This window comes from Myotis brandtii, unplaced genomic scaffold (genome assembly GCF_000412655.1).
Source record: "Myotis brandtii unplaced genomic scaffold, ASM41265v1 scaffold160, whole genome shotgun sequence".
In the NCBI taxonomy this organism is placed as follows: Eukaryota; Metazoa; Chordata; class Mammalia; order Chiroptera; family Vespertilionidae; genus Myotis; species Myotis brandtii.
In genome coordinates, this window is record NW_005355833.1 from 544878 (window position 1) to 558186 (window position 13309).

The 13309-nt window shown below is 38.1% G+C and overlaps 1 protein-coding gene across 3 annotated transcripts; it reads right to left on the reverse strand.

Moving 5' to 3' along the window:
* Window positions 1–205: 205 nt before the first annotated feature.
* TIPIN (TIMELESS interacting protein) lies at window positions 206–13271 on the reverse strand. Of its 3 annotated transcripts, XM_014536283.1 has the most exons (9): window positions 13180–13271; window positions 11789–11892; window positions 11418–11555; window positions 11214–11292; window positions 10360–10435; window positions 8494–8616; window positions 8202–8265; window positions 2997–3203; window positions 206–601 (listed from the first exon to the last, which is right to left on the reverse strand). In XM_014536283.1, exons 3-9 carry the CDS (start codon window positions 11545–11547, stop codon window positions 411–413), a joined length of 870 nt encoding a protein of 289 aa, XP_014391769.1. In that variant the 5' UTR covers window positions 11548–11555; window positions 11789–11892; window positions 13180–13271; the 3' UTR covers window positions 206–410. The 3 variants fall into 3 exon arrangements, with proteins under 3 accessions (XP_014391769.1, XP_014391768.1, XP_005862132.2); XM_014536282.1 differs by lacking the exon at window positions 11789–11892; XM_005862070.2 differs by lacking the exons at window positions 11789–11892; window positions 13180–13271 and adding an exon at window positions 12111–12270.
* Window positions 13272–13309: the final 38 nt, after the last annotated feature.

The window sequence follows — 13309 nt, forward strand, 5'->3', positions numbered from 1 at the left end:
ATAGATAGTTGATAAGAGTTTTATTTCTTTTATTTAAATGGACATTAATATTCATATATATTTACATCTTAAAACTCCACCTAATTTAGTGAAAACAAGGCATAGAATGGCACACTAGCAGCAGAGGTGCTTATTAACTACCAGTCATTGTTATGAAGTCATATCTATATACAACACTAAAGAAAATAAATAGACTTAACTAAAGTTAATAAGAAGCAAGTATAATTATAAATAATACCAGATTTTAAACAGGAATCTGTAAAGGTTTTACTACATAAGGATTTCACTCAAAGTAGACAAAATATATAGTAATCTCAAACTTTGAGGATACCAAATTAATTTCCTCTTAGTTGAGGCCTCTTCAACCTCAGTAACTTTTCGGAATGAAGCATAAAGTTAATGCTGTACATTTAAAAGGATTGGTCCAGTTGAGTTTTCTCTATTTTTAATTCCTCCTCTTCATTTACAGTATTGGCAGCAGCATCATTATGCAGATTATCTAGAATGTCTTCCTTAAGTTCATCTGACTTCTCCTTGTTTTGATCCTCACCCATATTAACATCTTCAACTGTCTGTGCCCTGGATGTGTTCATTAACAAGTCTGAAAGAGAAATCATTGTTACACATTATTTAAGCACCTCACCCAATCTTACCTAACACAAATTTCTTCACAAGCTTAGATCAATAGAAATGATAAATATGACCATTTTAGTTCATGTTAATTATGATTACTTCCAAATAAAGCCATTTTTATACATGTATTAAGTCCATTCAAAAATGCAAGAGGTCTTGGCCCTGGCTGGGTGGTTCAGTTGGTTAGAACATCTTCCTAATACGCCAATGTTGTGGTTCTATTACCAAGGCTGCTATCATGCACATACAAGGAACAATCAATGAATGAATAAGTAAATGGAACGACAAATCAATGTTTCTCTTTCCCTTCCTTCCTTTCTCTAAAATCAATAAATAAAAATTTTAAAAAAAATTTAATGTAAGAGGTCTTGAAAGGTACTGAACTCAATCAAACTTGAATCACTTCCAAATGCAACTGTTCTCATTCAAAATCACAACTACTAGACACGTTTTAAAAGTTCAAATGCTCTTAACAGCTGTATGTCAAAGTGATCTATAGTAAAGAAAATTTCAGGTACTTATATCTACAAGGGAAAATTTTTAAAGTCATATATTATAAATAGAAAATGAGCCTTAAAATGCTTATTGATAATGACAAGGAAGACACTGCTATCAACAATAGTTTTATCTTTATGTAATTTTTCACATGAAAATAAAACATCCATTTGTAAATTTAAAACTTAAATTCACTTTAATCATAAAAAATCATGATAATGTAGTCACAATACTTTTCACTTGAGAATTTTATTATCTTGGGTGAACCTTGTTTTATGACATGATAATCTTCACTACTTACTCTAATTCTTACTTTCCTATTTCAAAAGGAAAAACTGGATTGGAAATAGAGAATGACATGCCATTCTGCTTCATTCAAAGCCAATTTGCAATTTTATTTATCTACCTACCTATTGATTTTGATTGATTGATTTGAGGAACATCGACTGTTGTTCCACTTATTTATGCATTCATTGGTTAATTCTTATATGTGCCCTGATTGGGGATCAAACCCAGAACTTTGGCATATTGAGTCGATGCTCAAACCAACTGAGCTACCTGGCCAGGGCTGCAGTTATTTCTAAATACAGTTTTGTTTTGATTTTTACAAAAAGCGGAAGAGAGGAAGCGAGGGAGGCAGAGAAAGAAACAGAGAGAGAAACCGACCGGCTGTCTTCCCACGTGCCCCAACAGGGGCCTGGGATCGAACCTGCAACCAGGTACTTACCCTTGAGCTGGAATCAAACCCAAGACCCTTCAGTGCACAAGCCAACATCCAACCACGGAGCCATACATATCGGCTAGGGCTTAAATACAACTTTAACAAACATGGTTGTCTAGTTCCCAAACCCACAGTCTGTTTTAAAAACAGCACATTTTGCCCTGGATGGTGTGGCTCGGTTGGGTGTCGTCCCATGCACCAAAAGGTTGCTGATTCAATTCCCGGTCAGGCATGTGCCCAGATAGGGAGTATGCAGGAGACAGCCAATCGATGTTCTGCTCTCACATCAATGTTTCTCTTTCTCTCTCCTTCTCCCTTCCTCTCTCTCTAAAAATCAATAAAAATATTTTTAAAAATTAAAACAGTTCATTTCATGGCAGTTTTTCTAGAGAGAAGGGAATGTAACAGGTAATCAAACTGATAGCTCACAACAAGTGACACAAGGCAAAAAAAAATAACAAAGCATTTTAGGGCCCAGCTGGTGTGGCTCAGTGGTTGAGCATCGACTTATGAACCAGGAGGTCACGGTTCAATTCCTGGTCAGGGAACATGCCCGGATTGCGGCCTCGATTTCCAGTGAGGGATGTGCAGGAGGCAGTCAATCAATGATTCTCTTTCATCACTGATGTTTCTATCTCTCTCTCTCTCTCTCTCTCTCTTCCTCTCTGAATTCAATGAAAATATATATATTTTTAAAAATTTTTAGGATCACTTATTCATATCATAGCAAATGGCTCTAAAATCCTCACTGGGTGCAAAAAGCATTTTATATGTTTAGGAAAAGTACCATAATAATTAATGTTCATAATTATGATCCTAAAGATAAAATTATATTACATGATTTAAGGACTCAGGGAAGAATATGTTTTTGAAAGACTCAGAATCAATTTTAAATTATTAAAATAACTCTTTAAGAGGTATTCAACTATTCAGAAAACCATCTTATATCATTTATTCTTTAGAGATTCCAAATAGGTAACACACACACACACACTGTCTTTTTCTCTCAACTGTACGTAAACTTAATATACTATATCATTTTTCTATTTCTAGAGGTATTTTATTTGGAAGATAGTAGAGAAGTTAAAATTTCTAACATGCCCTTGCTATATTAATGGTAACACATAAAAACCAGCGTAACATTTACCATTTTCTAAGGACTGACTATTACTCAGTAGCTTTGCCTGTCTTCTTTCCAAGGCCAGCTGTTTATTTCTCTGAATTCTTTGTTGTTGCTCTTCAGTTAGGCTTCTACTTGACTCAGAAGCAAACGTCGCATTTTCAGATGAGTTTGTCAAAAATGGATCTAATTCAGTAGCAGTTACATCATGGTCATTATTTTCCCCTACTTCATCTGCAGTAGGAAAAAAAAAAGTGAGTACATCTCTAGTATTAAACTAGTTCGAAAAAGAGCTTATATAGCTATTAATTTAAAACCAGTTTAAAGTGACAAGGTGCAGACCAGAAGAAACAATTGGTGAGGCATGAGAATGTTACAAACATACGTTTGATTCAAACAAGTAAAAGGAATATTTATAAGTCACTTTAAAGAGGCATTTTAAGTCAAATGAAAACACTAATTTAAAAATATGCATGAATGGCCCTGAGCAGTGGTTAGAGCATCGACCTGCTGACTGAAGAGCCCAGGTTCAATTCTGGTCAAGTGCACGTACCTCAGTTGCAAGCTCAATCCCTGGCGGTAGTCGGGGTACGGTAGTCAGGGTACGTGCAGAGGGCAACCAATCGATGTGTGTCTCTCACATCAATGTTTCTCTCTGTCTCTCCCCCTCCCTTCCACTCTTTCTAAAATCAATGGAAGCCCTAGCCAGTTTGGGTCAGTGGATAGAGCACTGGCCTGTGGACTGAAGGGTCCCAGGTTCGATTCTGGTCAAAGGCATGTACCTTGGTTGCAGGCTTGATCCTTGGCCCTGGTCAGGGTGCATGCAGGAGGCAGCCAATCAATGTGTCCTCTTTCATCACTGATGTTTCTATATCTCTCTCTCCCTCTCTGAAATCAATTTAAAATAAATAAATAAAATAAATAAAAATCAATGGAAAAAATATCCTCAGATGAGGATTTAATGTATATATGAATGGAAAGCAAAAGTTCTTAGTTATGATTAGAAATATTTTATGCTTGGATTAATAAAAGAACTTAAAGAATCCAAAGAATATTCTTATTTTATGTTAAACAAAAACATTTTAATAGCTTGCCATAATACACAGTAATAATCTTATATAGGCTATTTTTAATAGGGTAAAACCCAGACACAAAACTAGGAAAAGAAATTTAGAGATCTGTGGACATAGTTCCAAGTTAATATTTTTAATTCAGTGCATTATTCTCTACATTTTTACTCTTAATAAACTCTTAAAGCCATGTACACTAGTTATTTCAAAGTATTATACCCCCAAAATAATCCACAATGTTATGGAAAGCAAATATTAAATCTTCCATTTATAATTCATTTAAGAATTATGAAAAATTAAATTTTACTAACATATTTAAAGTAAGAATGGGCAGTGATAAACTATCACTTATCCATATGACAGCTTTCCTATGGCGTAAGCTAACTTAATAAAGGCAGCTCCACATTGAGGAAGGGGAGGAGAGTTGGGCTCACTCATTTTTTTATTTCAGCATATTGTGACACACAGCTGATTCTGATTGCCCAGTTAAGTAGACTAACAGACTAATTTTAACCAAAACAACCCCAACATAATAAACAAGTGGTAGTTTAAAAAGATTTGTTTGAAAAATAAACACCTGAAAGTAGAAGATAATACAAGCACAAGCAAACTAAAAAAAATCTATATATATAAAAGCCTAAGCGACCTTTACAACCAAACGACTGGAACGACTGGTAGACCAGTCCCTATGATGCGCACTTACCACCAGGGGGCAGATGCTCAACGCAGGAGCTGCCCCCCCCCGTGGTCAGTGCATTCCCACAGCCAACCTCCCACTGCCGGCCTTGATCACTGGCCAGGCCAAGGGACCCCACCCATGCACTAATTCATGCACCGGACCTCTAGTAAAAAATAAATGGCAAAGCTGATACTTTCCCTTCTTTTTACATCATTCACATTATAGGGTTAAAACATAACCTCATCAAATCTGACAACTAGGCAAGAAAAAATTTTTTCATATCACCAAGACCATCATTAAAAAATAATAATAAAGAAAATGAAATATTAATTTACATACACCATCCTTATCTTATGTAGATACTATGCACTGAGATTAGCTGGTGATAGTAAAAACCAGCACAACTATCAAAATATTTCAAGCATGAAGACAAACCTTTACAATTATTCTAGTGAGGTGTAAAATTCATATATTTAATCCAGTCTTTTACAATTCAAACCCCTTTTGAGGTTTCTGCCTTCCTGACATGGAAAAAATTCGTGGCAAGAAACTAAAATGCATTCCTTTATCGGGAAATATTAATGGCGTACAAGTAGAAAACTTTGCTGGGGAAGTTAAGAAATGTATTAGAACCAATTGTGCAATATGTAGGGTTTCTAATATGCTTCACCTCATAGGGCTTACAAGATTCTGAATTAATAATAATGAAATCGATAAAGATCTACTTTTTGTGAGCTATAAAAGGAAAGATATCATCAACAAGAAATGGCCTCTTTAATAAAATGTTTTATGGAAAAACAATGTGAATGTAACCACTGCTGGAGCTGAGACTAGGATAAAAATGTGATTAGAAACAAATGAGAACCACACATGAAATACATTTACTGGAAGTCATAGGCAGACTATTGTGGCAAAGAAGCTAAAGCCAGAAATATTCAATGTGTTACAGGATGCTATCATGTTGGTACACATAATCTAAAAGATAAGCAAATTATTTAATAAAGGGAAACAAATGCTATTTAAAAGAACATAGGGAGGCCCTAGCCGGGTTGGCTCAGTGGATAGTCAGCCTGCAGACCAAAGGGTCCGGGGGGTTCAATTCCAGTCAAGGGCGTACCTTGGTTGCTGGCTCCTCCCCTGGCCCCGGCCCTGTTCGGGGCTCCTGCAGGAGGCAACCAATCAATGTGTTTCTCTCACATTGATACTTCTCTCTGTCTTTCCCTCTCTCTTCCACTTTCCCTAAAAATCAATGGAAAAATATCCTCAGGTGAGGATTAAAAAAGCATAGGGAGCACTAGCTGGTTTGGATCGGTGGATAGAGCATCAGCCAGCGGGCTGAAGGGTCCCAGTTCAATTCCGGTCAAGGGCACATGCTCAGGTTATGGGCTCCAACCCCCATAGGGGGTGTACAGGAGGCAGCCAATCAATGATTCTTTTCATCACTGATATTTCTATCTCTCTATCCCTCTCCCTTCCTCTTTGAGATCAATAAAAATATATATTTTAAAAAGCATAGGGGAATCAGGATTTTACCAGTGTGGTTAGGAAGACTTCACAGAGTTGACAGTTGAGCACAGTCCTGAAGATAGTGAAAAATTTGGAGGCTGGAGGACAATGTTCAAGGCAGAGTGAGAGAGTGCAAAAGCCTTAAGACAGAAATGTGCCTGGAAGGTTCAAGGAACAGCTAGGAGGCAAGTATAGTTGAAGCAGTGTAGGTAGGAAGTATAGGCAGACTATTTAGTCTATTTAATCTGCCACAACATTCTAAATCTACCAAAGCATTTAAACGCATTACTGTACTTTGTAACAGCTAGGAGGCAAGTATAGCTGAAGCAGTGTAGCTGATACAGTCAGAGAGGCAAGGGGGATGGGTTGAGGACACAGAACAGATTCTGTAGGGCCAAATTGGACATTATAAGGGCTTTTACATTGAGCAAAATAAGGAGCCACTAAAGGGATTTGAGCAGAGGAGTAACAAGACTACACATTAGTAAAAAATATTAAAGTATAACCCCTGCTTAATTTTTAAGAAAACCAATTGATTACGAAATGGTAAATGAAATTTTCTAGTAAACTTCAACAAAAAAACCTTGCATTGGTGAATGGATTTAAAAATGAACATTGAGATTTATTGAGTACAATTAATGACTTATTTCCATGTGGATTTATGTATTTTAGTAAGGTAAAAACCAAGATTTGATGGGGGGAAAAAAGTATTACCGAATAAACTCAGTGATAGATGGTGTGGGATTTAGTACTGTAATAACTAATCCCTTTCCATATATCAAATCCTATGCCATCAGTACATACCATATATTACCAAAATATTAATTAATCTTGGATTATTTAACTCACAATTTTTCACTTTTAAAAGTAATTTATAAATAACTTGGGGAATTCTATATGGAGCCTGTATTTTCCACCACATATATTAAAAGTTTAAAAAGCAAACAAACATGTATGGAGCCATCGCACAGGAAATCTGATAACTATACAGACCCTGTCGGCAGGAACCATATGTTTTGATGTGTGTGACTGCCTATGGTTGCACTGTACAGCCAACAAATGCAATCAATACCAGGAACAGTCACATAGGTCTTACTAAAGTCCTATACTCAGGATCTGTATTCTTTTTTTTGTTTTTATTGATTTCAGAGAGGAAAGGAGGAGAGTGGGACAGAAACATCAATGATGAGAGAGAATCATTGATCTGCTGCCTCTTGCACAGCCCCTACTGGGGATCAAGCCCGCAACCTGGGCATGTTTCCTGACTAGGAATCGAACTATGACCTCCTGGCTCATAGGTCAATACTCAACCACTGAACCACACCGGCTAGGCCAGGATCTGCACTCTTTTTTTTTTTTTTTTAAATATATTTTATTGATTTTTTACAGAGAGGAAGGGAGAGGGATAGAGAGTTAGAAACATCGATGAGAGAGAAACATCGATCAGCCGCCTCCTGCACGCCTCCCACTGGGGATGTGCCAGCAACGAAGGGACATGCCCTTGACCGGAATCGAACCCGGGACCCCTTAGTCTACAGGCCGACGCTCTAGCCACTGAGCCAAACCGGTTAGGGTGGGATCTGCACTCTTACGTGAAATATAAACTATTTCATCATCAAATTATTCTGCCTAATTTTCCCAGACCACTTTTTTAATGGTGTATATGTATTTTGTCATATATTTTTACTAATAAGCACTACAAAGGATCAGTGGGTCACCATCAGAGTTCTTAAAAGCTCATGTTCTATGACTAAATACATTTTTACATCTCTTAATAGCATTGCAGCCATTCCTTTAAAGAAACAAATATCATACACAACATTCTAAATCTACCAAAGCATTTAAACTCATTACTGTACTTTAATTATATTAGTATACTCAACATAGACTAAGAACCAGTCCTGTAATACTGTCCACCCAACTAAATCCATTTCTAAAAGAAAAACTGTTATAAAGTAGACAAGCCTATATTCTTACCATTATTGCTAATAAAATCTTCATGTAAAATAGGGAGATCAAGTCGAATTTGTTTTAAACAGGTCTGAAAAGAGACATTTTTACATTTTTATTAATAACATTTGGAGGAAAATGGTCATTTATTCCATTCTGAGTTTCAAAAAAGATGTTCTTTAAATAACTACTCATTTTCCTTCTCTCTACCAAGACAAATTTAAAAATTAAGACCCCAAACAGCTACTCAGCCTTAACTAAATCTTACCTCGTACTATTCAACACTGTGAATGAAACTCATAATAATCTCAACACATACCTGAACTTCCTTTTTATTTCCTAGGTATTCAACTCTGTCAATAAAATCCTCAAATTGCAGTTTAGGGAATAGCCTATGTGCCCAGTGCTCCATGTGTCTGATTAGCGTCTTCAAGTCTTCAGCCTGGCACATAAAAATAAAAATGCTAAATAGAAAACTCGTTCTCAGAACTGATCTTGTCAGCAGATTTTAGAATTGAATAGTAATGCCAAAGTCATTGGTGTCACTTTACATTTATAAGGTGAAGAAATTCTAAAAAGAAAAATATTTATTAAGGGCTTAGAGGATTGCAGTCTAAAAGAGCACTGGATACGAAATTTTTTTAATCAGAGGAAATAAAACAGATGAAAGTTTAATAGGCCCTAGCCAGTTTGGCTCAATGGATAGAGCGTCAGTCTGTGAATTGAAAGGTCCCAGGTTCGATTCCAGTCAAGGGCACATACCCGGGATGTGGGCTTGATCCCCAGTGGGGGACTTGCAGGAGGCAGCTGATCAATGATTCTCTCTCATCATGGATGTTTCTCTCTCTCTCTCCCTCTTCCTTCCTCTCTGAAATCAATAAAAATCTATTTTAAAAAAACGTTTAATAGAAGTTAAAAGATAATCACATGTGGTTTTGCAGGACAGTAAAGTAACCCTAAAAATAGGCTTTAATAAAATATATCAAGATATCTTTTAGGAATAACTCAACAAAGTGGTTGGTCCCCTAAATCATATATAGAGAAGAAAGCATTGAGAATTCAGCATTGTGAAATACATTCAGAAATCCCAAGAACAAAGTACTGAAGACCAGCAAGAATAGTTTAAACATTCTCAGACCAGAATACCTATGTTTGAAATTTCAATTTAACATTAAAAGTTTTTTATACTAAATAAAATACAAAGCTTTTTTGTTGTTGTTATCCTCACTGTGGATATTTTTCCATTGATTTTTAGAGATAATGGAAGGGAGGGAGAGAGGTTGCCTCATGGGGCCGGGGGATTAAACCTACAACCCAGGTATGTGCCCTTGTCCAAGAATTGAACCCACGACCCTTCAGTGTGCGGGCCAATGCTCTAACTCCTGAGCCACCTGGCAAGGTTGACAGTTCTTAAATGTCTCCATTTTTCAACAAAACTTAACTGATGCCTATTATAAACCAGGCATGGTGCCTTATCTTAGGGACACCTAAGTGATCAATACAGGTAAAGTCCTTGCTCTCATAAAGCTTAAAACCACTCTCTGAAGTAGACAAAGTAAATTTTATTCCTCAAAATTATAAAGTACAAAGTCAGGCTTACTGACTCATACATGATTTTACTAAACTCATACGGTGGCAAAACCAAGACATGTTTTCTGATTCTTCTAACAGTGCCCTTTCCACATCATAGTTTCTCAAAAGATACAATGATGAATGATTACATCTGTAAAACATTCTAAGATTCCTAACATGATAACAGACCCAGTTTTATAGTCAGTCAGCCCTACCTATGAGTGGGTTCTGCATACATGGATTCCACCAACTGTGAATTAAAAATATTCAGGGAAAATAAATGTTATGCTGTTGCTGACATGTGCTATGTAGTTACGCCTATGATGGTTGCTGCATCTGTATTGAACATGTACAGACATTTTTTCTTGTCATTATTCCCTAAACAATGTAATATAATAACAACTATTTACTTAACATTTACATTCTGTTAGGCATTACAAGTAATCTAGAGATAATTTAAAGTAGGTTATATGCAAATACTATGCCATTTTATATAACGGACTTGAGCATCTGTGGATTCCAGCATCCACAGGGGTCCTGGAACCAATCCCCCACAGATAGTGAGGGACAACTATATTTTAAAAAACAAAGATAAAAACCAGACATTTCTTACCTCATGACCTTTACCTTTAAATTTTGTCTTATCAAACACATGTCTTAATGCTGGAAGCCCTCTCTCTGAAATCAATCTGTGAATAGAAATATGTTTTTAAATTCCAAGTTTTCTAGAACTATCAAGGCCAAACCAAGACCATAAGAAGAAAAGATATTATCTGAACTGAAAAAAATCTATATAATAAAAGCCTAAGCCAGTGATGGCGAACCTATGACACGCGTGTCAGAGGCGACACGAGAACTCATTTTTTTGGTTGATTTTTCTTTGCTAAATGGCATTTAAATATATAAAATAAATATCAAAAACATAAGTCTTTGTTTTACTATGGTTGCAAATATCAAAAAACTTCTATGTGACACGACACCAAAGTTAAGTTAGGGTTTTTCAACAAAATGACATGCCGAGCTCAAAAGGTTCGCCATCACTGGCCTAAGCGCTTGTTATGGCGGAACGACCAAAACGACCAGTCGCTATGATGCGCACTGACCACCAGGGGGCAGACGCTCAACGCAGGAGCTGCCCCCTGGTGGTCAGTACGATGCCACAGGGGAAGTGCCACTCAGCCAGAGCGCAGCTGTGGTGGCAGGAGCCTCTCCTGACTCTGCGACAGTGCTAAGGAGCAACAAGCCAAGCGGTAAGAAGCAGTGAGCAGGTGGGCGGTAAGGAGCAAGGGGTCCTGGACCCTCCCCTCCTCCCCCCCACCCCAGTGCACGAATTTCATTCACTGGGCCTCTAATATCTTTATAAATATCTGATTTTCAAATCATCCCAACCAATAGATTGTAACATAAGGAAGAAAAGAAGATTTTTTTTTAAAAAAGTACAAATGTTTAAGGCAATAGTACATATACCTCTGAGCATCAAGCTTGGGGATATTCCTTTTAACTGTTCTCCTTGGAGGTACAGGAACAGGTGCTCCTCTTCCTGACTCTGGTGAAATATACCAAGATTTAATATTACTTAAATAATTTAAGCTTCACTTATAAAGTGTATCATTTCTAAGCTGATAGATGGATAACTGAACATAGACACTTTTTTTAGAACTCTATACAGACCGTCATCAGGTTCAGCTCCTTCATCATCTCTCTCTGGAGAAGCTGGAGGAGGGAAAGGAGGAAACGTTTCATCTTCTACATGCTCATAATCTGGTAGGTCAATCAAGCCATTCTCCTGTGGTGCCAGCATCTTTTCCTCTGTGGGGGGAAAAAGTAAACATGTTTATTCATCCAAGCAGTCTTCCTATTACACAGTTAGGATGCACCTGCAGCAAAATACATGTGCTTCAGTCAGTTAAACCATATTTCAAACTCAGACATGATGAAAAGTGGAAATGATAATAGTTATAGAAAAAAGAACTGAGCTAAAAATCAGAAGAGCCGGGTTCTAAACACTAAATAATAATACACTTTTGAACAAATCATTTTACCTCAATTGTTGAGTTTCATCTATCATAAAATGATCTGGACTTTTCAGAGGGTTTCAAACTATGATCCAAATGGGTGTGAAATATGCAGAGGACAGGAACCTCACCTGCCATTTCAAAAAAGAGAAGCTTATAACAAAAATCTGTTTACATATTAATCTTCTAGGTAAGGTTCCTTTGAAGAAAGGGAAATAATCCTCAGGTTGATAACCTGAAAGAATGCTTTTCAGTACTATCTTACTTGACCTCTCAGCAACATCTGAAACTTTGGATCAGTTCCTTTTTCTGGACAGGTGTTTCTGTTGACTTCTGAAACAGTACTCACCTGACTTTTCTCCCTTTCTGGACACTCCTCCTGGATCTTCTTTGAAGATGCATCTTCCTCTAACCTGGTCAGTAAGTATCCAAGACTCCATCCTAGGCCCTCTTCACTCATTTATACACATGGCATTACAGATAACTCACTAATTCTTTATCTCCATCCCAGGCATCAAATCTGAGCTCCAGATCCCTACTTTTCATTTTACAGCTCTTAAATTTTCAATGGTACCTGTAACTCATCATGTACAAAACTGAATTTCTAATTTTCCCAGTTCACTGCATAACATCTATCCAGCTAGGCAAGTCAGAAACCTACAAGTCATCCTTGACACTTCCTTCCGTCTACCTACATATCCTATCCATTTTACCTCCTAAATATCCCTCGAATCTGTCCATTTCTCCCTATCTCCACAATCACATCATAACATTTCTACTTGGATTACTCCATTCCTCCTATCCAATTTTGACTTTTCCAATCCATTCTCCATATTACAGCTAAGTTTAACCTATGGAAATATAAAGCTGATCGCTTTACCATGTGGCTTAAATATTTCAATGGCTTCCTTCTGTTCTTAGGATAATGATAAAACTCAGGGTCGGCATGGTTTGGCACCCTCCTACTTCTCCCGGAAAGTTTGCACCGGAAACTCGATGCCCCGCTTTGCTAACCGGCGAGAACACTGCATTTCCCAGCCCCTCCATTCTCGCCCCGTCCCGTCTCTCCCTTCATTCATTCCACAGTCACCCACGCCTTCCGTGTTAGAAGCCCGGGACAGAAGCTGGCCAGGTAAAGATGTTCCTGACACACGTTCCCTCCCACTAAAAGGCTGGGTGTAGTGAGAGGCGGTCCCCAAACATAAACAAAAAGTAAATGTGCACCCCTTGTCCCCACCGGTCTCCTCGCCCCACAGGTCGCGCCCGGTCAGGCCTCTCTTGCTCTGCAGTCCACCTCAGCCCTGTAGTCCACCCCCCTCACTCCCTCCTTGCTGCTCCCCGCACCCCGACTCTTCCGCCCGAACCCCTCGGCCGCTTCTCCCCTAAGCGACTTCACTCTCCCACCAGCCCACTCTCACCTCAAGCGGACTCAGCTCCCGGCGTGGCGCGGCTCGCAAACCGCGCTTCTCGCGAGACTCTAAGTTACCGCCGCGAAAAGAGCCCTCGGCGCTTGGCGCCAAATCTGCGCGCGGCGCGGCGCGGACGTAG